Raw genomic sequence first — 25,255 nt, 5'->3', positions numbered from 1 at the left:
AACACTAATTACCAAAGCGTGGAGAGTTTTCAATGAGTGTGGCCAGTTGGTTAGAGAGCAGATCATGCGACTTGATCGAAGTTTTGATCAGTTTTGATCGAAAGACAGGTAATGGTCTTGCACAGTCCCAAAATTTTTCAGTTTGGGTGGGAAACGACATCCAAATAAAAATCACTTTTCACTCACTTCCAACTTTTTACGACTATTTTACTCTCTCAATTCTAGAAAGGAAAAGCTACTGCGTGGGTGGTCGGTTTACATCCTACATACATCCTACCATATTTGCACTGAATTTGATACTTTGGTTGATCCTTTTTCACTCTTCTTGGGCCTTCGCTGACCTTTAATTTTCCTTTCTCATCTATGGTTTGGTGAAAAAAAGTTCCCTCTGACACCCAAGACAAGACACTATGCACTGGAAAAACCCAACAATTTTTTTCGTTTGCCTTCGGTTCACTCTACCGGTATGGATCTCTTCCGAAAAGGTCACCTACCGTAGAAGATGGCTTCTCCGGTGGCCTGAACAATGGCATGATCTATGTCGTGACCAATATGTTGTCAATGACATATTAGCTGCAAATGATGCATTGTGCTTGTGTTAATAGCTTGTGACGTAAATTCAACGAAGCGGTGTATAAGTCACGTTGAATTCTGTAAAAAGCGATATTGATACCATTCAGGTGGCAAAAAAGATGTATTATTTGTCCCTCGGTCTGTCCATACCGGCTGTGTCGCCGGTGTCTCGCGGCCGCCGCGGGGTTCCCGGCACACATTCACCGGGTCGGCTGCGTGCCGGCCGCCCGTTCTCAGGGAAAACAACGGGGTGCTCATCACGGGCACTGCAGCGGCGCCGATAAGGGCTGCCGAGCATTGGCAATCAATGGGCGGGACAGCCGGGGGCGTTCCCACGGCGTTACCGGCCCGTCACGCCCCGGGCCGGGTCAGAGCCGCCGGCCCGTGACGGTGGTGGGTGCAGGATACCGCCGGCACACTACTCCTTTCGGCGGCGACCGGTGGTGCCGAGATGCTCCCGTTCCTTCGCATTACTGACGTCCTTGATTTTCATTACAGCTGACGCAACACATCTTATATACCCCGCGCCCTTATTGTTATATCGAATGTTCGACATTTCAGGCATTGGAGCCCTAAAATGAAGATACAAAGTTTTTGACAAAGACTCCACAATTCAAGCTCCTAAAATGATGAGCAAAATTGTTAAGATGTCATTTAACCTCCCCATGTCAATCAGTGCATTCAATTTCAGCTCGCAAGCTGAATACTACTGAGTTCCCGGACGAATAATGAAATTCGCCGGAATCAATGTCTGTTTTTGCCCGACTGATTTTATTTTTATGACAATTTGAAGTTTGAGCTGCTCTTGTAGATGAGGCTAATGACCTACTGAACGGCCCGCAAACAATAATACGATTATAACTACTAGTTCGTGAAAGTCTTCGTGCTTTGTGAACAAGAGATTTGGGCTGTGCTGTGTAAGAAAGCTCTGTTGAAATTCTTGTTGAGATCAAAATATCCAGAAGAAAGCAGCACGAAGGCTTCCCCATTGTCCTGCGAGGCACTGGCTATGTCGTGGCGGCTGTCTGCGCAGTGTAGCTACAACAGGACCAGTTCGCTGCCGAAACTCGACTGCCGGTGGGCGTTCATTTGCAGTGGTCATTCCATTTCGCTGGTGCTCATTTGAGCTCATCCATTAATATCGGTTAATGTCGCCAAGACCACAGACTCGCCAATTGATAGCGACGTGATCACCGATTTACTGAACATCCAGCTCGTGAGAACGTGTATTATCGATTGGTGATACGGACGGACTGCATGGACTGAATGATTGCCGCTTCTGAGAACGACACTTAGTCTAATATCAATGACAACATACCATTTCCTAGCTAGACATTAAACGTTAAAGACGGTTTAGGCTATCGGTGATCGGACCTCACGAAGCATTGATCGATCTCAAAGTGCCCCGTTCGGCGTTTCTGAAGACAGTGCCAATCTCGTTCGATAGCTGCAGATGATGTGGTACACGATCTACGAAATCGCCCGTACATGTTACGACCTTCCATGGGATTGGTTCACGAAACCGGATGGTTTGCGGCGTACAGAGGCCACCAGTGCTGGAACTCGCTCCCGCTAAATTACTTATCTACAGGGTGAACTGGTGATTCCAGTGATCCAGATCTGAACCGTCTTAGGGAAGGCTAGTGAAGATAGCAACCCCTTTCCCCTAAAATAGCTACACCTGTCTGCCATATAGCTCTACAATGTCGAGACTCGAGAAGGGAAAAGAACTGGCCAAAAATATCGTGTCTCCCTTTCGTACTTCACACTTTCGTTATCTGCACACAGCCTGCTTGTACCATCTAAGGTCTAGGCACTATCCTTTTATCTGATATATGATAATGATCTAGGTGACACGGTACATTTCTACAGAAGGTACATTTGTGCTGTTCGCTCCAACACAGAAGGTTGCCAGCGTTCATAAGACGCTTATCTAGCTCCCACGGCGGCTATCAGATATTTTTTCGCCAGGCCGTTCTCCCTTTTCCCTCTCAGCGCCTGTGCTAGCCGCGCCGCTCGTCCTCCCGTCCGCGTCAGTCGAACTTGCCGTTGGCCCTGTGCCAGGCGTTGCGGCGCCGGCCGATGACGGCCCGGGCTGACGGGTCGATGTACTGGTGCCAGCCCAGGTCCTCGGCTGGCGGTGACGGCGGCCAGGGGATCTGTCTGGGCTGACACCGGCGCCAGCCGCACTCGGCGAGCACCCAGAGCAGCGCGGCCGCCGTGCCGAACGGCACCACCAGCAGGATGGCCTGCAGCTGGTCGGCGCCCAGCGACGGCGCCGCCGCCGCCTGCTCGCAGACAAAACTGCTGACAAAGTGCCGCTTCCAGAGCCGCTGCAGCAGACCCGACTCGGTCATCTTGCGCAGGGCGCGGTTCAGCGCCGGCTTCTGCGGCAGGCCGCGGCGTGCGCCCACGTACGCCGGGTTGTGCTTGTAGTTGACCTCCACCACGGGCTGGTACAGACAGGAGCGCTCTCGCAGGTAGTACACCAGCCGGTCGTAGTCGAGATAGAGCACGGCGTCGTCAGGCACAACGTCACGGCCCTGGCTGGCCATCAGAGACATGTCGAGCACGTTGTCGTTGTGGATGATTCGCCGGTACAGCGCGCGGTAGGCAGCGTCTGAACTGAGGCGCATCGCTTCCACCGAGGCCGATGTTTTGTCCACCACCAGCGGGTACTGCGTCTGTGTGGCTACCTGGAGGCAGCAAGAGAGACTGCGTCAGTGAGTGGGGGCTGGATGGGATCAACTGTCAGCGCCGGGGGCGGAACCGTGTGAGAGCTTGGGACTACAAGCAATTAGGCATAAACTAATTTCCGCTTACTCTATAAACTAATTTCCGCGTAAATTTTCTCCTCACCTAGTATGACATCAATGCCATATCAATAGAAGCATCTGCATTCCAGAGCGGTACATCAGGCAGCTCATTGAAGCTCTGACCGCCCTGACATTGACCTTCACCCGAATTCACCGCAACTTTAGCTCATTGCCTATGATGTGGCGGGGTGAACCAGTTGGCGCGAAACGTGGCGTGCGTCACAATAGCATGATGGTAGGATGTACACCTGCGCCATATTGAGCTCGAATGCCAAACATGCAAATGGGAATGTCGTTGGAAGTCGCGTGGGAGAGCGACATTCGGACGATGTGATCGGTAGACAATGGAAGGAGCCATCCGTATAGCACTGTATCGCGTGTCAATTTGGTATTATTTCAGGCCGCATGTTGTGCCGTAGTGGGCGCTTTGAGAACCATTCGTGCCTGATGGCTACAAATGACGAAGTCGGGGATGACCCATAATCAAATGGACGCCTTGCGTTGGGCTACGCGCGGACATAGGACACTGAAATGGCGACCGGCCGGTCTGCCCGACTGACCTGGTCGACTGAGCTGAGCAGCGGCGAGACGTTGGTAGCGGTCAGGAACGAGGCCAGCTGAGCAGTGTAGGTGGCGTACACGATGATACACATGGCCCAGTGGCTGATGACCACGATGCGGCCGGCCGCCGACGCCGGCGTGCGCACGTAGCCCTGCATCATGAAGCCGCCATAGATGGAGAGCAGGCAGGCGCCGGGGCTGTAGTCGCGCCGGCTCTCTGGCGGCTCGGAGCGGCTGGCGCGCAGCACCAGCCACAGCACCAGCGACACCACCAGCAGGGTGGCCAGCAGGGACAGCCACACGTCCACGCCCAGCGGCTTGGTCAGCGCGCCCAGCATGCTCTCCGTCTGGAAGCGGGACGTCTGGCGCACGAAGAGCGCGTTCCAGTAAGTGCGGATGGGCACTTCGTCGAGGAAGTCCATCACCTGGAGTCGGGAGGGGTTGAGCGCGAACCAGGAGAGCGCCAGGTCGGCGCCGCCGTCCTGCAGCTGGCGGATCATGCCCGTCCAGCTGCCGTTCTCCAGCTGCACGCCGAACTGGGTGCCCTGCAGCCACTCCAGCTGGTATCTGCCGGTGAAGAGGGTGTTTACGAGCGAGCGAGCGCAGCGAGCGAAGCGAAGTCTTTTCAATATAACGGAAAAATCTCAGTATGAGCGGCCCGGCCCGGCCCGGCCTGTAACGCTTTTGAGAGGCTTATATCTCAGCAACCGCTGGACCGATTGGCCTGCGGTCTTTTTTGTTGGGTAGCCCCATCCCTTCTACCCCGTAATTGACTACTTTTGATACATCTCAGTGACCGTCGTGGCACGTGCCACGTGAAAAGTCAAGGGTGTTCAAGCTGTTTTGCAAAAGTAGTGATTTTGAGAGGCTTATATCTCAGCAGCCGCTTGGGCGATTGTCTTGCGGTAATTTTTGTAAGGTAGCTGCATCCCTTCTACCAAAAATAGGATACTCTCTATGCATGTGGGTCACCCCCAGTGCACGTGCAAAATACAACAATAAGAGGTGTCAACTTTGTTCCCATTTTAATAACTCGGTAATTACTGGGGCGATTTCGCTGAAACTTGGCATACAGGTAAGCACCCACCAGGCAATGCATTCCCATGTGTTGCGGCTTGGGTGCTACTGCACGTGCGCACGTGCAGGGGGCGCTTCCAGATCTCGAGAACGGCTGGGCCGATTGCGCTCAAATTTGGTACACGGTTGGGGACCAGTTAGTAGGGTGCCGTGCAAAAGTCAGTTTGGACCCCGTTTGCACGTGCGCACGTGCAGAATGCCGCTTCCAGATCTCAGGAACTGCTGGGCCGATTGCGTTCAAATTTGGTACACCGCTAGCAACCGGTTAGAAGGGTGCTTTGCGCAAGCCCGTTGGAAAGACCCTCTCGCCCTTCCGCACGTGCAGCCTGCAGGGCTCACTATCTCGCTCGCTCGTTCTTCGCCCAAAAGGCGTTTTACTGGTATAACAGGCACTGCGCTGTCACTCTTATCCACTGAGAGTGGATGGAGATAGTTTGCGTCAGTTTCTCAGTTATTACGAGCGAGCGAGCGCAGCGAGCGAAGCGAAGTCTTTTCAATATAACGGAAAAATCTCAGTATGACCGGCCCGGCCCGGCCCGGCCCAGCCCGGCCCGGCCCGGCCCTGCCTGTAACGCTTTTGAGAGGCTTATATCTCAGCAACCGCTGGACCGATTGGCCTGCGGTCTTTTTTGCTGGGTAGCCCCATCCCTTCTACCCCGTAATTGACTACTTTTGATACATCTCAGTGACCGTCGTGGCACGTGCCACGTGAAAAGTCAAGGGTGTTCAAGCAGTTTTGCGAAAGTAATGATTTTGAGAGGCCCATATCTCAGCAGCGGCTTGAGCGATTGTCTTGCGGTAATTTTTATAGGGTAGCTGCATCCCTTCTACCAAAGGTCGGATACTCTTGATCTATGTGAGTGACCCCCACTGCACGTTCAAAATACAAAAAGAAGAGGTGCCAAATTCGTTCCCATTTCAGTAACTCGGTAATTACTGGGGCGATTTCGCTGAAACTTGTCATACAGGTAGGCACCCACCAGGCAATGCATTCCCATGTGTTGCGGTTAGGGTGCTACTGCACGTGCGCACGTGCAGTGGGCGTTTCCAGATCTCGAGAACGGCTGGGCCGATTGCGCTCAAATTTGGTACACGGTTGGGGACCGGTTAGTAGGGTGCTGTGCAAAAGTCATTTTGGACCCCGTTTGCACGTGCGCACGTGCAGAATGCCGCTTCCAGATCTCCGGAACGGCTGGGCCGATTGCGTTCAAATTTGGCACACCGCTAGCGACCGGTTAGAAGGGTGCTTTGCACAAGCCCGTTGGAAGTACCCTCTCGCCTTTCCGCACGTGCAGGGCTCACTATCTCGCTCGCTCGTTCTTCGCCCAAAAGGCGTTTTACTGGTGTTATTACGAGCGAGCGAGCGCAGCGAGCGAGCGAGCGCAGCGAGTGAAGTGAGTCTTTTCAATATAACGGAAAAATCTCAGTATGAGCGGCACGGCCCGGCCCGTCCCGGCCTGTAACGCTTTTGAGAGGCTTATATCTCAGCAACCGCTGGACCGATTGGCCTGCGGTCTTTTTTGTTGGGTAGCCCAATCCCTTCTACCCCGTAATTGACTACTTTTGACACATCTCTGTGATCGTCGTGGCACGTGCCACGTGAAAAGTCAAGGGTGTTCAAGCTGTTTTGCAAAAGTAGTGATTTTGAGAGGCTCATATCTCAGCAACCGCTTGGGCGATTGACTTCCGGTAATTTTTGTAGGGTAGCAGCATTCCTTCTACCCAAAATAGGATACTCTCGAAGCATGTGGGTCACCTCCAGTGCACGTGCAAAATACAACAATAAGAGGTGCCAAATTTGTTCCCATTTCAGTAACTCGGTAATTACTGGGGCGATTTCGCTGAAACTTGGCATACAGGTAGGCACCCACCAGGCAATGCATTCCCATGTGTTGCGGTTAGGGTGCTACTGCACGTGCGCACGTGCAGGGGGCGTTTCCAGATCTCGAGAACGGCTGGGCCGATTGCGCTCAAATTTGGTACACGGTTGGGGACTAGTTAGTAGGGTGCCGTGCAAAAGTCATTTTGGACCCCGTTTGCACGTGCGCACGTGCAGAATGCCGCTTCCAGATCTCAGGAACGGCTGGGCCGATTGCGTTCAAATTTGGCACACCGCTAGCGACCGGTTAGAAGGGTGCTTTGCGCAAGCCCGTTGGAAGCACCCTCTCGCCCTTCCGCACGTGCAGGGCTCACTATCTCCCTCGCTCGTTCTTCGCCCAAAAGGCGTTTTACTGGTACATAATGCGTGTTCGGTGTTTGAGAGGTCAAACCTGGGCTACAAAGAGCTTCACCGATTGGTGCAAGAAAAAAAACGAACAGTAAGTGCTCCCAATGCAGGTTCTACCAAACGATAATATCACCATTCATCTTTTCTGAAAACAATATTGCATTTACATTCATGTCTTTCTTTGTCATGCTCAATAAAACAACGAGTAATGTGCCGTAGGTTACTTTCCTAGCCGTCATTTCCTGTATAGTAGAAACTCGCCGCACTTCGATTCATCATCATTCATCAATCTGATAATACCAGCACCGAACCGCCCATGTCACACATTATTCCATTGTATTCTATTGTCACCTGCTTCTATGAAGGTCCCGTGTGGTTGTTAATTTAGAAGTACAGGTGCGTGCCCTCTCACGCACTGAAGCTAACCGACTTCCCCCAATAACGCCGTACCGACATGTCGTGCTTAATTTACTCGAGGTGGTCGTGCGTCTTTGTGCCTTGCTGTGACGCAGGAAAGGCGATTATGGAGCCTTTCGATTACCAGCACGGCCTCTGCTCCTTTATACCTATATTGGAGTACTGTCAATACCGACCGGAACGTTTAACGAGTTGCGCCACGTCACCGAATGCTCGTATTCGCCGGGAGTGTAACTGGCGCAGCCCGGTGGTGACAGCCCTGTATCCCAGAAATGTGTTCGGTCAGCTTACTATGAAGGTCGCGGCAGACACTACATCACGTGCGTATCGAACGCCACGTGTGCGTGGCGCGTGCGACTGCGGGCATCGCTGTGTTGCGGTCTGATGGCATGGCATCCAACAATCTGAGTGGACCGGTTCCATTACCGCAATACAATGCACCAGCTAGGCTTATCCGGTCGGCTATTTGGCCGAAAGCAGTTATCCAGCAAGGGCCGGGCATAGAGTGTCAGGGAACTTAGGGGCTAGGGCTATTGTTCCTTCCCTCCACCCTCTTCCCTGTGTCTATTTTCTATGCGTTTGTGTCGACCCTCACCTTCCATCCTATTGGACTGAAACTTGACAAAAATTTCCTCCAATTCAATGGTTTATAAGGCTAGACCTGCTAAAGTATAATGCGTTCCACATATCTACAATCGATTTTGTCGACATTTCCATTTTCCACTTATTATTTTCAAGCAAGCAATATTTCTGACCTCAATAGACAAATGCCCGATTGACGACCGAATCCGTCGGTCGGTCGGACCGATATATACTTAAGCTGATCTACATTCCTACCTTTGACCAAAGAGCCCTCCAACCTCCATCCAGTCGTGCCGTCTTCTCCCCTCCCTACCGAACCCACACACATACACACACACACACGAAGTTTATTGGCAAAGTGTGACTGGCTAGTGGCTCTCACCTGAAGCCCACCTCCTTGGCCAGAACCTTGAGCACGTCGATGGCGTAGCCGGCGCTGGTGACGTTGCCGTCCAGCCCAGTAGTGTGGTACGTAAAAGGCGGATCCTGTCGGGAATCGAACCCGCAACGTCAGCCTCAGGAGCGAGCGCGGATCGACGGGCGACGGGATATGCAAACATTATCTGTAGAGAAAACCGTGACTGCAGAAACAGACACTGGTCTGCATTTCTCTCGTTTGTCACGATTAACAATAATGTTGTAAAAGCAGCAAAAAATAGCGTCTCTGGCAGTCGCCCACTTCCTCCCGCAATCACATTTTAAGCACTGCGGCACAGCCTAACCGCAGGCGTCGTCAGTGCTGCCATTTAGGATCAGAGATAGCAAGCGTATGCTGCCATGCGGTGCAGCATCACTTCAGGCGTTTACACTAGCGACATCTATCGAGAAGAATGTTAGTCTGCACGGGCCTGTTGCATTTCGGGTGCGGTACGGGTGTCATATGCATGACGCTAATGGCGATTTTGACGATCATATGGGCCTTGACACTTACGGACAGGGTTTTGACCCATTTTGTAAGGAATGAGCGGGTGGGCGGATGACTACCCCTCGGAGATAGGTTATAGCAGATAGGAGATAGGTTAGACCCTATACCTATTGGTGACGTTATATATAGGAGATATAGGTATAGGAGATAGGTTATATTCTTATTCCTATATTTAGTGGGTAAAAAAAAAAACCAGCGAGAAGTAAGTGGTAGGTAAACGGTATTCTAATCCTCGCTTAAATGTCTATCTTAACTGTGAAATGTTTTTTTTTTTGCCATTAAAAATAACGTCACCAGAGGACTTTATTACAACAATGAGAGCGCTGTTTAAGTGTTTGGCTACGTGGCCCTGGCGCCGAGCTTGATGGACATTAATGATTAAATGATTACGATAGGTGTTGCTTTTTTTCGACGGCCATTTGACTCACCTCTCCAACGAGTACTCGCAGAGTGGTCACCGCCTCCGGGGCGGCGCTCGGTGGTGGTGGTGACTCGGCCGGGCCCAGACACTGCAGGCTGGCCGGGCACGTCATCGCGAGCTCGGCGAGAAACGGACGCTACCGTCAACACCGCACCATTTGTCTGCACACGGATACACAGACTCGGTCAGTAGCGGGCGCCGGCGCTACACTAGGGCTCAGAGACGTGCAGGGACTGGCCTAGGACCTCAAGATTGTCGACTTCGAGGCTCTGACACTCGGTGACACTTGTTTCAATCCGAAGAAAATTGCGAGCGTTTGGTAATGACTATCTTCATCGTAGGGAGAGATCGCTCTCTTGCTGTGACGGTTTATGTCTTTTCCCCACTCAGTATGGCCTCGTTTCCTCAAGCTGGTGCTGCGTTATTTCTTTCCCGGCCCGCGGGAGTTTCGCTTTATCGTCAGACGGTCTCTGTTCTCATTCATGTAAACCAGTTCGGAGCTCTCGGACGAGTCTCCAGACTCCCGCTGATTCCTTCTCTGCTGCTCCGTCAGCGGAGCATTTAGCTGGGGGTCCGGGAGCAGGGAGCTCCGTCCTCCGTCCTCCGGCCAGCCGTCGGTAGTTGCACCTGCGGCCACCAGGCGGCACTGCCGGCAGTCCCAGCCGCGCGCTGCCTGGCGCGCTGCACCCGAGTGGCCGTCCAGCGGCTCACTGCGCGGGCACAATCGGCCCCTCCCTCTCCCCAGGGCATAGGTGCGCCGCGCCGACTCCGCCCTGCCTCAGCCAATGACAGGCCTGTTTTCGAGTGGGCCACTGATAAAGCCAGGACAATGAAAACGTCACCAGGTAATAAACGCCGTGCGTGTCGATTGACGACTTCGCCGTTCACAGCAAGCGCGATGTTGATGTGAAATGTGAGCTCTGCAGAAATAGTGAAGTCTGTTGATTTGCTATCGATTTCTTGGCCATTTTCCTATTTGTGCCAAGTGTGCGTGAAATTTGTTGCGTTGGCCGTTGGGAAATGGGAATTACATATTTTCAAGCGTCATTTATGTTTTTCGTTGAATGTTGGGCCTTTTATCGATGCTTGCTATCAATTCAATGTGAAGTGTTTGGATGAATGGATTGAGAGAGGCAGAGTCTACGCTAATGAGTGTTGCATAAACCTTGTGCAAATCGTGTGAGCTAAGCGTGTCCCGATACTGAGACAAATTCTTCAACACTCAGCGACATCCCTTTTCAACCTCGCCAGTTATTCTATGGGCAATGTAGTAAATTCAAGTACCACCATGGTCCATCAAAACCCTGCATCGAACGCCTTAGAGACTCAAATCTTCAGGCTCCAATGATAAAAAGACACCCATAGTTGGTCAGCAGCGCTGATGCAGCAGATAGAAGAAATAATATCAATATTCAATATCACATCTAAAGAGGGCTGCGAAAACTGATTCGATCTCAAGATGTGTGCGGTTTATTTAAAAAGACACCAATCTAGTACACAATTAGCAAGTAACTCATGGGAATCAACAGCAGTCAGTATGCATTGTAAAAACACGATCAATTCACCCAACACAAGCAAACGGAACATAACATTCTTGTTAAACGTGCAAACGAAACCCACAGTCATTCACAACCAACCGAACGTCAAGCAACAGCAACATATGAGAAAAGGAAGACAGCCATATATAATTACGCAGTTTAGACAGTCACGAACCAATAGCCCTGTGAGAACCAAAGGCACCATGCAACGACAGTCAGCACGAAAGACCCAATCCCACACACCTCAGTGTCATGGCCCATGTCTCCTTAGCACAGCTGTTCAGTGGGGTGTGCCCTCCTCAGAGCTGATCGGTCTGCTGGATGGAACCCTTGGCCCCTCACAGCTGTGCGGGGTGCCGGGACTCCTTCCTTTAGAGCTGTGCGGGGTGCTGGGTCCCCCTCCATTTAGAGTTGTGCGGGGTGCGGCGTCACCCCCGCCCGGCACCTATCCAGCAGCAGGCACCAGTAGTCTCTGCGCATGCTCAGGATCTCGGCCTCGAGCCGCGTCTTTTCTGCCTCCCAGTGGTGTTTCTCTCGCAGCTGGCGCAGCTCCAGCTGGTGCCGCTCGCGCAGCTGCTCCATCTGCAGCCGGTGACGGTCCCTCTCCAGCTTCTCGGAGAGCGTGTCTCCGGGAGCCGCCGCCAGGGGCGCTGTCGGCGCCGCCGCCGGCCGGGCGGACGGAGAGGCGGGCCGGCCGCCGCCTGACGGGGGCCGGCTCTCCGGCTCCACCATAGTAATACTGACGTCACAGCCCAGACGGTCCCGGGGATCCAGCATACTGCGGAGGATGGGACTGGGTCAGTCGAGATTTCGGGGACCGGCCAGGAAGCCAGGTATGCTGACCTTTGATCCATTTTTATCTTTTTTTACGACACTTTGTCATTACCGTTTTATGATTCTATTAACGTCGTTAGGCAATTTTACTTTGATGGTGTTTGCGCCACATATCGTATTTTCCGTTTTAAAGGTTGTTATGAGCATTCCACGGACTGCTCGATAAAATGATTCAGGTTCATCAATAACGGATGCATGTAATTAAGTACCTGAGGGCTATGATTCATGCATTGGAAGGCAGCATTGGAACAGAGTTTGTTGGTCTCACCTCCCCTCGGCCGTTTCTTCCTCCTCGGACATCAGACCCTCGTCCGGCTCATCGGACGGAGTTGTCGGCCGTCGCCGCATGGCGGCAGCACCGTTCGCGGCGCGCAGCGGAGGTGGCGCCGGCGTCAGCCGCCGCAGCTGGTTTAGAATCTGCTCAGGCGACATTCGCTGAGACCGGTGGCTCGCCTGAGGTCAGAGAGGATGTAGTAGGTTAGTGCCTCTAGTGTTGTGGGCGTTAACAATGAATTCAAATGTCTTCCAATGAATTCGAGGGGAAATCGGTTAAAAAAGTCGAAAAGGTATCGATAAAGAATTGCCAGTAATAGCTATTACGCCTTTTCCGAAATGTCCATCACATGAAAACTTTCATCATTAAGCGAAACGATAAAAATCTCGCGAAGGAACGTTCTTAAACCCATAGTGGAGCCGATCGACGCTCTTTTCGCCCATGCCCTCCCCCCCCCTCCTCCACGGAAGTTCATTGAGCACCCTGCCCATCCAGCGGCGTACCGTCAGCGGCCTCTCCTCCACGTCAGCCCTGATGCGTTTGTAGAGCGGCACGTCGTCGCTCTCTTCTACCCCGTGGGCCTCCCGGTAGCTGGAGAGGAACGCCTTCATGTCCTCGAGCAGGGCGTCCTCCGTCACCTCCTCCTTGTTCCGCAGCTTCAGCGTCTTCATCAGGTCGTCCTTGCGCTGCTTCACGAAGCGCCGCCACACGCCCTTCACCGTGCTGATGCCCAGGTTCCTGTCGGGGACCGTAGTATGGCGTCAAGCAGGGGTTGTATCACGTCGAATGGATGACGTGACGTCAGGCAAGATATGGGCGTCAGGTAGGGTGAGCAGTGAGAGGACGTAGAGCGTTGCACAATGCACATGAACCTCGGCACAGCGGGGCCGGAATCCTCCGTCCCGAAAGTACCAACGTAACAACATTTGTTTTCAACTGAGTTGGTTTATTGAATTGATTGACTAATGGGCTTAGGTCAATCCAGACACAATGAGCACCGTCTACGTTTACCCATGTTTTATTTATTCACAACAAATGCTACCATCTATTCCTAGCGAAATGGCGTCTGTCACCGACCTGCCAAACTTGCGGTTGTACTCTGTGCAGATCTCCACCCAGGTCTTCCGCTTCTGCCGGAGTGCCGGAGAGTCGAGCCGGGTGCTGCCGATGATGTCGTAAGCCCGGAAACACTGCATGATGAGGTAGTGTTTGTCGGCGCTGGAGAGGATCTCGGCTGATCGTCGGCCGGCGGCCTCCTCTGCCGAGCCGCCGGAGTCGGCGGACGGCGTGTCCACCCTGAGGACGGAGAGGGGGGGGGGGGGCGAGTGAGCGGAGAGGTCAGGGAGGGGTAGGGGTAGGGTACGGTAAACAGGTCTCTAGTGTCAATGGCGGGGCGGGGTAGGGAGAAGCAGTGGTCAGGGCTTAAAACTGTCGGCACAAATCAGGGCAGAGTGAAGGCAACAGTGGAATCAGGCACGTCAGGTTAGGTCAGGTCAGGGTGAGGCGTACGGGAGCAATGGTCTCGGTTGAAGCTGTCCCGAGTGTGCACAACTCACTTATCAGGGCAAAGTGGGTAAGAAACAGTCAAAACACACGTCAGGTCAGGTCAGGGCTATGTAGAAGAACTGAGCCAGGACCGCACGCAGGTCAGGTCAGGCCATATCAGATATAAAGAACAGAACCTGTCAGTGAACGGTATAGACCATGAATCGAGTACGTGACTTCAGTCGTTAAGTCTGACCGATGCGTCGGCCGTCGGACCGGTTGATCGCCCTCGGATGGACATACTTAGCTGAGCATACGTCCCGCTCCGCTTCCCCCTCCCCCTCCCGATCAGTCTATCCGTGCATGCCGATTGCCGGATGGCCAACCGGCCAGCGCTGAATGTCATGTATAGCCAATGAGGGCCCCGAGGTCTGCCGAACGCTACCGGCCAGCCGGTCCGACGGGGCTATCGACGTGATATCCTGCCGCTGTGCGTCCCGGGATCAGGGAACAGTGGAGGGCTCAGGATAGCCTAAAGGGAAACGTCTCGGCGCCGCTGTGTTTGAAGAGGATGGCGACCATTCTGCCGTAAGAACAAAGCCCGACGTAAGCGTTTTTGCCTTTGCACGGCAACATTGCCTGTCCTCATTTCAAACGCTACCAGTCAGCCGAGCCCGTGTCCACACCCCGTCCCCATATCCCAGCTAGTCCACCTGCCCAAAATAGGGACAGCTCCCCGTCCGGATCCAGTTTCAGCAGAGATCAGTGGTCGCCGGCCGTTCCCCCGTCGGTGGCTCGGTGACCGGCGGTGATCGTTCAGAGGGGGGGGGGGGGGTCTGGACGCCAGCCGGCCGGCCCGGACCGGCTCCGGTCTGTCGACTGGCCGCCGGCAGCCCGGCGCCCACCGACCGGCGACCGACCGGCCCGACCGGACACCCGACCGTCCGGTAGGCACCGGACCGGACGGCGGCGGTCAGTCAGTCGCCCGCGGCGCCGGGCGCGGGCGGTGCCGGGAGACGGCACAGCGGTGCCGGGAGACGGCGGAAAGGTGCTGGGGAGGGCCCGGGTGCGGGCTGGGGTGGGGATGATGAGCATTGAGCGGTGCTGACCACTGGGACAGGGACAAACCAGGGATGGAAAATATGAAGAAACCACGTGCTGGCTCAGGAGTTTAATCTCCATTCAACAGCAGAAAACAAATGAATGCAATCAGGTACCTACTTTCGGAAATGTGTTTCTGTTTTGAATTAAAGGGACCATCCCACCTTAACATTAGTTTTGAGTTGAGATAGCCAAGTTTGCGGCCAGGCTCAGAAACCACCATTTATCCTGGTCGCAACCCCCGCAGCTTTATGGTGTTCAAGAAATTTCTTCCCTTTACTTGCAGGGTGGGACCAGCTTAGTCCCTATCTCTTAACCATTAGCGGTTTCTTGATGACGTCAGCAGTCATTTCAACGCCCGCCATTCCTTGAACCCGAGTTTTGCTGACCTTGAGCTCCCTTTTTTATCAACGTGAAATCCGTCGTCGGCGCTGAGAAAGCCTATTGCTTTTCATTTTAATTTGAATATTAGAAGATACCCACCACTGGAACTTGGACTGATATTATACCAAGGCCGAAGATGATCAAGCTGCCTGCTATATCTGGAGCTTGGTGTTCAACTTCAACATGGAATAAAAAACAAAATATCAAAGCAAACTGGATATGGTACTCCAAGTTAAAGTCCAAAGAAATTTTGAAGAGCTGACAATTGACATTAATTCTTTTCCTGCAAGGTTTCCATATGGAGATCACACCATGAAGAAATATTTTTGATGTTTACAGTTGAAAGGGGATTGATCATCCAGTTTTGACGAAAGACGCTGCTGACTGTCTTTGGAAAAGGATGTCGGCATGAGGTGCAATTGTGCTTGTGAAGTGGTTATAACTGGTCTTTTCACAGTATTAAATTAAATGTGCCATTGCAGCCAAGTGTGTTATCATGTAAGGTAAAATCAAAACTACAATGTTGGTTTTACGAGCATTGAGAAGGCTGGTAGGTAACACCTGCCTGTGCTCGTAAATCATGCTGCCAAAGTTTTCTAAATTAATTCTATCATACACTTTTGTTATCCAGAATGGTTGCACTATTGTTTGGTATCATATTATTCCATGTAAATATGGTAGCGTAAAGTCCGACCAACATGTTACCAGATTTGAAGCTGTTATGTTACCTAAGTACCTGTTTTTTACTGGCGTGGTGAATGTCATTGTCACCTGGATTTTGTTTTGAGGTGCAGACCTAGTAACTCTGACTACATGGGTTTGAAGCTATTATCTATTCTGTTTTTACTGGCCTGGTGAATGGCGACTGATGTTGTCTGTGGATGGCACTGAAACAAATTTTGAGTGTTTTGTACAGTGTTTTAATACAATGCTGAGGGCTGAAAGTTGTCTTGTTTAGAGTGGTGAAAGTTCAGGATATGCCAGCCACCATGGTGGGTCAGAGTTAAATGTGTTGCAGTCAGTTCGGCTTCGGCAAGCACACGGATGGGCATACGCATCAAGACCTGCTCTGCCATACTTTCAGCCAATTTTACCTGGGTAAGTCTTTTCTTTTTTCTGCCAAAAGCTATGACATTGTGAATTTCAGCACTGTGGCCTGTGTGTAGCTTTCAGGAAAGCAATTCTAAATAAAGCTCTGATAAAGTGCAAAATCAGCAATGCAGCCCTCTATTACATTTTCTACAACATCTTACTTGTTCCTTGCATGGAGAGAAAAATGCAATGTTATGATTTCGTTTATTCACATAATTTGACAAGCATGCAGTTACCTGCTACTATCACTGCACAAAACAGAGCAGAAAACATCAGTTGATCAAACACAAGGCATAACAGAAGTTTACAACATAGGGCTGCCGAACCTGCTTCCTCCCACCACAGTTGATGCCATTTCCTAGCCTGGCTTGATGTGAGCACTGAATAGCTGCTTTGTCTAATTACAGCTCACTACCATTCAACTTAAACTACTATCTTTAAAGTAAGAGTGAGAGCGTTCAGTGTTCATAGCAGCTCGACAGACGACAGACAACAAACATCTTGACAAACCAACCAGTATTTGATTTGGCTAATGATTTATGTGCTTGTTGTATCATGGCCAAACTACTTTAACAGCAATAATCCCTGTTTCATCTTGAGCTTGCTTTTATTTCCATTTGAACTCAGATCTTGAAACAATCATCTGAAGTGATATCAGATACTGGCTTCTGCCTTCTGTTTCTCTTGAAAGCAAGTTAAAACAACAATGATAAACTAAGGCAGGAGATGTGAGTTGTGGCAGTAGATTTTTGATTCAACATATGTCAACCTTATATTGCTTGAGACCTCTGTGACAGACAAACAAATATTTATAGTTTTTTGATAGTTTGGATTCTTGGCTTGATTTAGCAGATCAGCTGTGAACCTTGACTTTGAAATCACCGTCATGGTACCCGAACGAATCCTCGCATGACATTTCTTCGTAGCACAATTTTTCGTCCGCATTTCTTCGTCTACAAATCTTCGTCGGTGCATTTATTTGTCCCTCAATGCTTACTCTTGCATATATTTGCGTTGAAGAAGAAATGCGAGCCGTTTTTCATATACCCTGGTGCGAGACAAAGTAATGCGATAGGTACGAATAAATGCCCTGACGAAGATTTGCAGACGAAGAATTGCGATACGAAGAAATGCCATAAGAATTGTCCTGGAATCCTTTATTGGCCATCATATATTGACCTTGTTAAGATAAACGCGTCATTCGCGCAATATCTGTCGCACTTTGATACCAAACTATTGCTTCCAAATGCCGACGTAAAGAAAACCTTTATGTGACGTCATAGAAACAGCGGATTTCCCAAAAAGTAAACAAAAATAAAAGTCTTATATCTCGAAAACGGGTGAATATTTTCCGGTAAAATTTGGTAGATGTTCATTTTCGCTCTTTGTGATTCACGCTACATCACTTTTATGCCAATTCATTAACTTTTTTGAAGGTGGGAGGGTCCCTTTAAAGGGACCATCCCACCTTAACATTAGTTTTGAGTTGAGATAGCCAAGTTTGCGGCCAGGCTCAGAAACCACCATTTATCCTGGTCGCAACCCCCGCAGCTTTATGGTGTTCAAGAAATTTCTTCCCTTTACTTGCAGGGTGGGACCAGCTTAGTCCCTATCTCTTAACCATTAGCGGTTTCTTGATGACGTCAGCAGTCATTTCAACGCCCGCCATTCCTTGAACCCGAGTTTTGCTGACCTTGAGCTCCCTTTTTTATCAACGTGAAATCCGTCGTCGGCGCTGAGAAAGCCTATTGCTTTTCATTTTAATTTGAATATTAGAAGATACCCACCACTGGAACTTGGACTGATATTATACCAAGGCCGAAGATGATCAAGCTGCCTGCTATATCTGGAGCTTGGTGTTCAACTTCAACATGGAATAAAAAACAAAATATCAAAGCAAACTGGATATGGTACTCCAAGTTAAAGTCCAAAGAAATTTTGAAGAGCTGACAATTGACATTAATTCTTTTCCTGCAAGGTTTCCATATGGAGATCACACCATGAAGAAATATTTTTGATGTTTACAGTTGAAAGGGGATTGATCATCCAGTTTTGACGAAAGACGCTGCTGACTGTCTTTGGAAAAGGATGTCGGCATGAGGTGCAATTGTGCTTGTGAAGTGGTTATAACTGGTCTTTTCACAGTATTAAATTAAATGTGCCATTGCAGCCAAGTGTGTTATCATGTAAGGTAAAATCAAAACTACAATGTTGGTTTTACGAGCATTGAGAAGGCTGGTAGGTAACACCTGCCTGTGCTCGTAAATCATGCTGCCAAAGTTTTCTAAATTAATTCTATCATACACTTTTGTTATCCAGAATGGTTGCACTATTGTTTGGTATCATATTATTCCATGTAAATATGGTAGCGTAAAGTCCGACCAACATGTTACCAGATTTGAAGCTGTTATGTTACCTAAGTACCTGTTTTTTACTGGCGTGGTGAATGTCATTGTCACCTGGATTTTGTTTTGAGGTGCAGACCTAGTAACTCTGACTACATGGGTTTGAAGCTATTATCTATTCTGTTTTTACTGGCCTGGTGAATGGCGACTGATGTTGTCTGTGGATGGCACTGAAACAAATTTTGAGTGTTTTGTACAGTGTTTTAATACAATGCTGAGGGCTGAAAGTTGTCTTGTTTAGAGTGGTGAAAGTTCAGGATATGCCAGCCACCATGGTGGGTCAGAGTTAAATGTGTTGCAGTCAGTTCGGCTTCGGCAAGCACACGGATGGGCATACGCATCAAGACCTGCTCTGCCATACTTTCAGCCAATTTTACCTGGGTAAGTCTTTTCTTTTTTCTGCCAAAAGCTATGACATTGTGAATTTCAGCACTGTGGCCTGTGTGTAGCTTTCAGGAAAGCAATTCTAAATAAAGCTCTGATAAAGTGCAAAATCAGCAATGCAGCCCTCTATTACATTTTCTACAACATCTTACTTGTTCCTTGCATGGAGAGAAAAATGCAATGTTATGATTTCGTTTATTCACATAATTTGACAAGCATGCAGTTACCTGCTACTATCACTGCACAAAACAGAGCAGAAAACATCAGTTGATCAAACACAAGGCATAACAGAAGTTTACAACATAGGGCTGCCGAACCTGCTTCCTCCCACCACAGTTGATGCCATTTCCTAGCCTGGCTTGATGTGAGCACTGAATAGCTGCTTTGTCTAATTACAGCTCACTACCATTCAACTTAAACTACTATCTTTAAAGTAAGAGTGAGAGCGTTCAGTGTTCATAGCAGCTCGACAGACGACAGACAACAAACATCTTGACAAACCAACCAGTATTTGATTTGGCTAATGATTTATGTGCTTGTTGTATCATGGCCAAACTACTTTAACAGCAATAATCCCTGTTTCATCTTGAGCTTGCTTTTATTTCCATTTGAACTCAGATCTTGAAACAATCATCTGAAGTGATATCAGATACTGGCTTCTGCCTTCTGTTTCTCTTGAAAGCAAGTTAAAACAACAATGATAAACTAAGGCAGGAGATGTGAGTTGTGGCAGTAGATTTTTGATTCAACATATGTCAACCTTATATTGCTTGAGACCTCTGTGACAGACAAACAAATATTTATAGTTTTTTGATAGTTTGGATTCTTGGCTTGATTTAGCAGATCAGCTGTGAACCTTGACTTTGAAATCACCGTCATGGTACCCGAACGAATCCTCGCATGACATTTCTTCGTAGCACAATTTTTCGTCCGCATTTCTTCGTCTACAAATCTTCGTCGGTGCATTTATTTGTCCCTCAATGCTTACTCTTGCATATATTTGCGTTGAAGAAGAAATGCGAGCCGTTTTTCATATACCCTGGTGCGAGACAAAGTAATGCGATAGGTACGAATAAATGCCCTGACGAAGATTTGCAGACGAAGAATTGCGATACGAAGAAATGCCATAAGAATTGTCCTGGAATCCTTTATTGGCCATCATATATTGACCTTGTTAAGATAAACGCGTCATTCGCGCAATATCTGTCGCACTTTGATACCAAACTATTGCTTCCAAATGCCGACGTAAAGAAAACCTTTATGTGACGTCATAGAAACAGCGGATTTCCCAAAAAGTAAACAAAAATAAAAGTCTTATATCTCGAAAACGGGTGAATATTTTCCGGTAAAATTTGGTAGATGTTCATTTTCGCTCTTTGTGATTCACGCTACATCACTTTTATGCCAATTCATTAACTTTTTTGAAGGTGGGAGGGTCCCTTTAACATCCTGGGGCGGCGGGGCCAGAGACGTTTCAAAACTTTTAACTTTGCTTGCTACACACATCCCAGACGACAGAAGCACTAACATTATAATGCCAATACGGATGAATATCATGAACATATGATGGTCCCTTCGCGACTCGCGAGGTCATATGGCGCTTACGATGGCGGGACATCTGATGGCAGATAACCGCTCTATTCTGTGTTCGGCACAGACTATGTGCGGGCATTACCACCCCCCCCCCCCCCCTCCCCTCCCCCCCCCACGACACCAGACACCGACACACGGGAAAGGAAGGGACCTATCGCAGCGGGAGCCCACATCTGCGGCCTCTGTGCCCACCAGCCACCAGTGCCCGCCGTCCGTCCAGCCGCAGCTAGCATCTGCCCGGCCACCGCCGTGGGCGGGTCCCGCCGGCGGTCCGACCACGACGGCCGGCATCCAGACGCGCCGCCGGCGCTGACGGCGTCATCGTCCGCGGCGGCGGCGGCGGCCGTCAGGTGCGGCCGCCAGCGGCAGCGCGGCGGTGACGTCAGGGCAGCTCCGCAGGGCGCGGGCGGGCGGGCGCCGGGCGCCGGCCGGAGCCGGTCCAACACGCGCCCGCACTCCGCAGTGACCACCGGAGGGAGGCCTCAGAGGCGGCCGGGCTGGCCGGTCGGCGAGCGGTGCCCCTGCGGCCTGCACTGACCGGGGTTTTACCAAACATGTCGCAACGGGTTATTACCCGTGCAATGCGGAGTCAAGGGTAGGAATTTCCATCATATTCCTACCAAACCATTCCTTAAGTATGCACGACATTTGGGTAAAATATAATAAACGTAAAAAAGGTTTGATGCACGGTCGATAAGGGTCATTTTGATGAGAAGATTCGTATAACCACGTCACGTCACATTTTCAGCGTTCCGATAAAGCCGTCTTCTGAGTGATAGGTAGGTATAGGCCCGACTCGAATACGGTATGGGCTATGGTCTCTGGCGCAAACCCGTCGTTTTGAATCGGTACAATTGCTATCCAAGGCACCGCAGTTTGCGCTCAATTATGTGCACTTCTTTCCGAAGATGGTAAAAAAACATTGACATGACGAGGCCCATGGCATCTAACTGACAGCTGCATGCAACAAATATGATTTTTGAGGGTGGCGCTTGGTAGACCCCGATCAGATGTGTAGGCTCCGATCAGTTTGATTTATTGCACCGACCGGTCCATACTGCGGGTCATATCGTCCGGCTGGTGAACGCTGCGTGGATCACGAATATCTAAAAGTCGCTTATTGAATTTACTCGTGACTTAGGCCGAACGGACAGTAGGAGCCGGTTTGGAAATACGGCAATCTAACGTAACCCGTGAAACGTCCCGATCACACTGGCGGTCGCAGCCGCTAGCAAAAGGGGGGGCCAAAGTCACACTCGCGGGACATAACATTTGTCCGTCACCGGGAGGGGGGGGGGGGGGTGATCGGCTAATTTTTTACGTCCACGAGGTGCCATGCAGTTGGCATTACTTATGCTTCATCCATCTGATTCTTGCGTGAAATCTTTAAGCTCAATTTAAGGCAAAATCACCAGTTCCATTTCCCGTCCCACGGTGCTTCCACCGGTCGGGCCACTGCACCATGACGACGGATCGGTGTAGCATAGGTATGCTGGAAGGTCAGGCACGCGGATTCATGACCTTACCACTATAAAACAATTCGGAAAAGTACAGATACCTCTTGCTTTGAACAAGCATGTGAAACCCAGAGAGCATTTTCAGACTATGACATTTACCCATATAGGTAACATACCTAGTTATGTGGCGGCGGGAGAGAGTAGGTACACCGACCTCTGGAGACCCCCCACAGGTTCCGAGCTTTCAAAATTGGCATCTGAGGGCCGCGCGCGACTCCTGCGGGGCTTCGCAACGGCTCTATTGGGGCTCACTCAACCTGCCTAGTCTTACTGCTAAAAAGACTGGCCCTGAGCCCTAAGGACTTCATCAGTCTCTGCCAGCCCCAGGACCCACACCGGCTCATGGGGTCCCGACGTCGAAATATGAGGGAATCTGCGCCGGACCATCAGGACGTAAAGTAATCTCGATCAGGACCAACGTAAGGCTGTGCCGGAGACTGCGTGAGCCCTCTGATCTTCAGAAACCCACCCATGTATGTTTTCACGTAGAGGCCAGTTTAGGGCCCTCAGAGACCAGTACAGGGCCTGCAAACTATAAAGGCCAGTAGTTTGAGACAATCAGTGACCGAGTTGGGCTCTCAGAGGCTAATGTGGGTCATTACAGGCCAACATGGGCCCTCAGAGGTCAGCGTGGGGCCCTAAAAGACCGGCATGAGCCGTCGTTGGACCCCAGAGGCCAGCAGAGGGCCCTCAAAGGCCAAGATGGGCCCTCCTCAGAGGCCAATGCAGGCCCTTAGAGGCCGGCACCGGGTCTTCAGCAGCCAGTGCGGGGCCCTCATTGGCACCTAAAGGTTCGTCTTGGGACACCACAGACAGAAATAAGGCCACCAGAGACCGGTGTGAGACCCTCAGACGCCGGTTGGGACCCCTGAGGCCGGTTAGGGGCCCTCATAGGCCAGATGTGGGGTCTCAGAGGTTGATGTAGGCTCTTAGCGGTCAACGTGGGCGCTTGACCGCCACTGAAGTTCCCTCAGAGGTCAGTGTAGGACGCTCAAAGACCGGTGTGGGAGCTATATTAATAGCTGGATGTGGGTTTTTTTTAGCCTCGTGACGATCAAATAATTGCCAGGGCCCCATACACCTATATGGGGGCCCATTGGTTGTTTGAGGGGGGGGGGGGCAAATAATATGATGGCCCCCTTTATTGACCTTTGGGGGGCATGGCCCTGATGCCCCCCCCCCCGCGACCGCCACTGTGTACACATTACACACATGCCTCTGAGATTACATACTAGCTCATGCAAACTCTATGCAGGCCCCGGAGTTCCCACGCTAATCCTTAAGAAACCAAGCCGGCATACGGCGTCACCACCGGGCTTCTGAGGTGCACAGCACCAACCCATGAGGTCTTACTTTAGTGTCTTAGAGCCAATCTCCTTTAGCAGGGCCCACCCATCACTGCCGAAGAGGGTCTCATGCCAGCCATTGCTGGGCCTACGAGAGCCTCAAGTAAACCCACGCTGATATTCCATATAAGATCCGGCCATACTCGTGAACCGGTGCCAGCGACGCTGACCGCCAAATTGACAGAATGCGAAACTGAGCCCACTCATGAGTGAAATTTACGTCCTTTGATGGCGCAAGAAAGAAAATGAAACATACGAAAAGCTTTTCTAGAACTTTTGCTCGATCTGAAAGGTGGGGCCAAAAGATAGTATGGCCCCACCTTTCAGCACCAAAGGGTGGATACGTTCGACATTTAGACGGAATATGGTTCAAATAATGAATATCGAAATGGACCAAAACGGAAGGTACACTTCTCCGCTAACCGATTCCTTCTTTTGAGTGACGTTGACGTGACTTCACAGCTTTTTTCAAAAGTGGGCGGGGCAGTAAACAGCTCAAGGAAACGATGCATGTCGTCATTAAGCGTATGCATGCCTACTGAGGGATACAAGCCAAACTTGACGTCACCAATCCACCCCCCCCTCCCATTGATCACGGACCGTCCCCAGCTGAGGCCTACCTGGGCGGTGTGGAGGGCGGCTCGTCTTTGACCTCGACCTTCTCGACAGCCTCCTCAGTCCGACGAGGCTCCTTGGGCTCCGGCTCCCCTTCGTCGACCGGCGGCGCTCTGTCCGGGACCCCGCCGCCCTCCTCGCCCGGGTTCGACTCCAGCCACTCCAGCAGCTTCTGGAACATGAGCTCGTTAGGCACGGCGCTGTCGGTGGCTTCCTCCAGCGCCAACTCCTCGCGACTCTCGCGCCGGAACTGGATGCTGTGCCGCTTCCACAGATCCTTCAGCTGCTGCACCGTCTTGCCGCTGCCCGGGAAGCGCTGTCCGAACTGGGCGGCAATCTCGGTCCAGGCACGCCGCTTGCTGTAGACGGCTCGGTCGTCGATCCGCACGTCGGTCACCACGGACCAGCGCTCCATCACCTGGGATAGCAGAAACGTGCGCATTGCTGCCGTGAACTTCTCCGAGGGGCGCCGCGGCGCGGCGCGCACAGGCTCCACGGGTGCCGTCTCCTGTTCGCCAGCGTCCATGGTGACGGCACGCGCGGGTTTGCGGCCGCGCGCCGCGCCGGCCGCCCCCGCGAGCGCCGCGAACGCCCCGGGCGATCCGTCCTGCCGACCGCGTCTGGCGCCGGCCGGCGGCGGCTGAACCGCGCCCGCCGATTGGCCGGCGCGATGAGAGGCGGCCGGTGATTGGTGGAGCCGGTGAAAGGTGCCGCGGGCGCCGTCCGGCGGATGGAGGCCGCGGCGGGAGCGCGCCGGTAGCCGAGGGCGAGGCAAAAACGCCCGGCGCGGCCCGTCCGGCCCGGCGCAGCGGCCGGCGGGCTGGCCTTGCGGAGCGCCCGGCGCCGGTGGGAGGGGCTGCCGGAGGTCCGCCACAGCTCCCAGCCCGCGGCGGCGAGAGCACGGCACACGGAGCCGCCACAGGACCCTGCCGGAGGATGGAGGCGCTCAGAGGGTATGGTCGGAGGACGTGGTTCACCATCGGGGTGTAATCAGAGGACAGGGTGCGTCCAAAAGGTACGATCGGAGAAATGGGTAACACACAGGTTCACTCAGAATATGCTCGGAGTATGGAATAGAAATGAAACGA

The 25,255-nt window shown here is 51.5% G+C and overlaps 2 protein-coding genes across 2 annotated transcripts; both read right to left on the bottom strand.

Moving 5' to 3' along the window:
* Nucleotides 1–1,781: 1,781 nt before the first annotated feature.
* Nucleotides 1,782–10,330, bottom strand: LOC122366980 (glutamate receptor ionotropic, kainate 2-like). Its single transcript, XM_043339713.1, has 4 exons — nucleotides 9,607–10,330; nucleotides 8,636–8,739; nucleotides 3,950–4,517; nucleotides 1,782–3,269 (listed from the first exon to the last, which is right to left on the bottom strand). The coding sequence occupies exons 1-4, from the start codon at nucleotides 9,709–9,711 to the stop codon at nucleotides 2,607–2,609; spliced, it is 1,440 nt and encodes a 479-aa protein (XP_043195648.1). The 5' UTR covers nucleotides 9,712–10,330; the 3' UTR covers nucleotides 1,782–2,606.
* Nucleotides 10,331–11,053: 723 nt separating this feature from the next.
* On the bottom strand, nucleotides 11,054–24,851 carry LOC122366979. Its single transcript, XM_043339711.1, has 5 exons — nucleotides 24,173–24,851; nucleotides 13,323–13,541; nucleotides 12,749–12,983; nucleotides 12,240–12,424; nucleotides 11,054–11,915 (listed from the first exon to the last, which is right to left on the bottom strand). The coding sequence occupies exons 1-5, from the start codon at nucleotides 24,691–24,693 to the stop codon at nucleotides 11,543–11,545; spliced, it is 1,533 nt and encodes a 510-aa protein (XP_043195646.1). The 5' UTR covers nucleotides 24,694–24,851; the 3' UTR covers nucleotides 11,054–11,542.
* Between the last annotated feature and the right edge of the window lie 404 nt (nucleotides 24,852–25,255).

Source organism: Amphibalanus amphitrite, unplaced genomic scaffold (assembly GCF_019059575.1).
Source record: "Amphibalanus amphitrite isolate SeventyFive unplaced genomic scaffold, NRLGWU_Aamphi_draft 000842F_arrow, whole genome shotgun sequence".
Lineage (NCBI taxonomy): Eukaryota > Metazoa > Arthropoda > Thecostraca > Balanomorpha > Balanidae > Amphibalanus > Amphibalanus amphitrite.
The sequence above is the reverse complement of the archived record's forward strand: the minus strand, read 5'-3'. Positions and strand labels throughout refer to the sequence as shown.

Coding starts and splice junctions, on each gene's coding strand:
- LOC122366980 (XM_043339713.1), bottom strand. CDS start 9,711: ATGACGTGCCCGGCCAGCCTGCAGTGTCTGGGCCCGGCCGAGTCACCA. Junction 4,518..8,635: donor GCCAAGGAGGTGGGCTTCAG/GTGAGAGCCACT, acceptor CTTCACCGGCAG/ATACCAGCTGGAGTGGCTGC. Junction 3,270..3,949: donor TGCTCAGCTCAGTCGACCAG/GTCAGTCGGGCA, acceptor TGCTGCCTCCAG/GTAGCCACACAGACGCAGTA.
- LOC122366979 (XM_043339711.1), bottom strand. CDS start 24,693: ATGGACGCTGGCGAACAGGAGACGGCACCCGTGGAGCCTGTGCGCGCC. Junction 12,425..12,748: donor TGGAGGAGAGGCCGCTGACG/GTACGCCGCTGG, acceptor CTCTGACCTCAG/GCGAGCCACCGGTCTCAGCG. Junction 11,916..12,239: donor GAAGAAACGGCCGAGGGGAG/GTGAGACCAACA, acceptor CATCCTCCGCAG/TATGCTGGATCCCCGGGACC.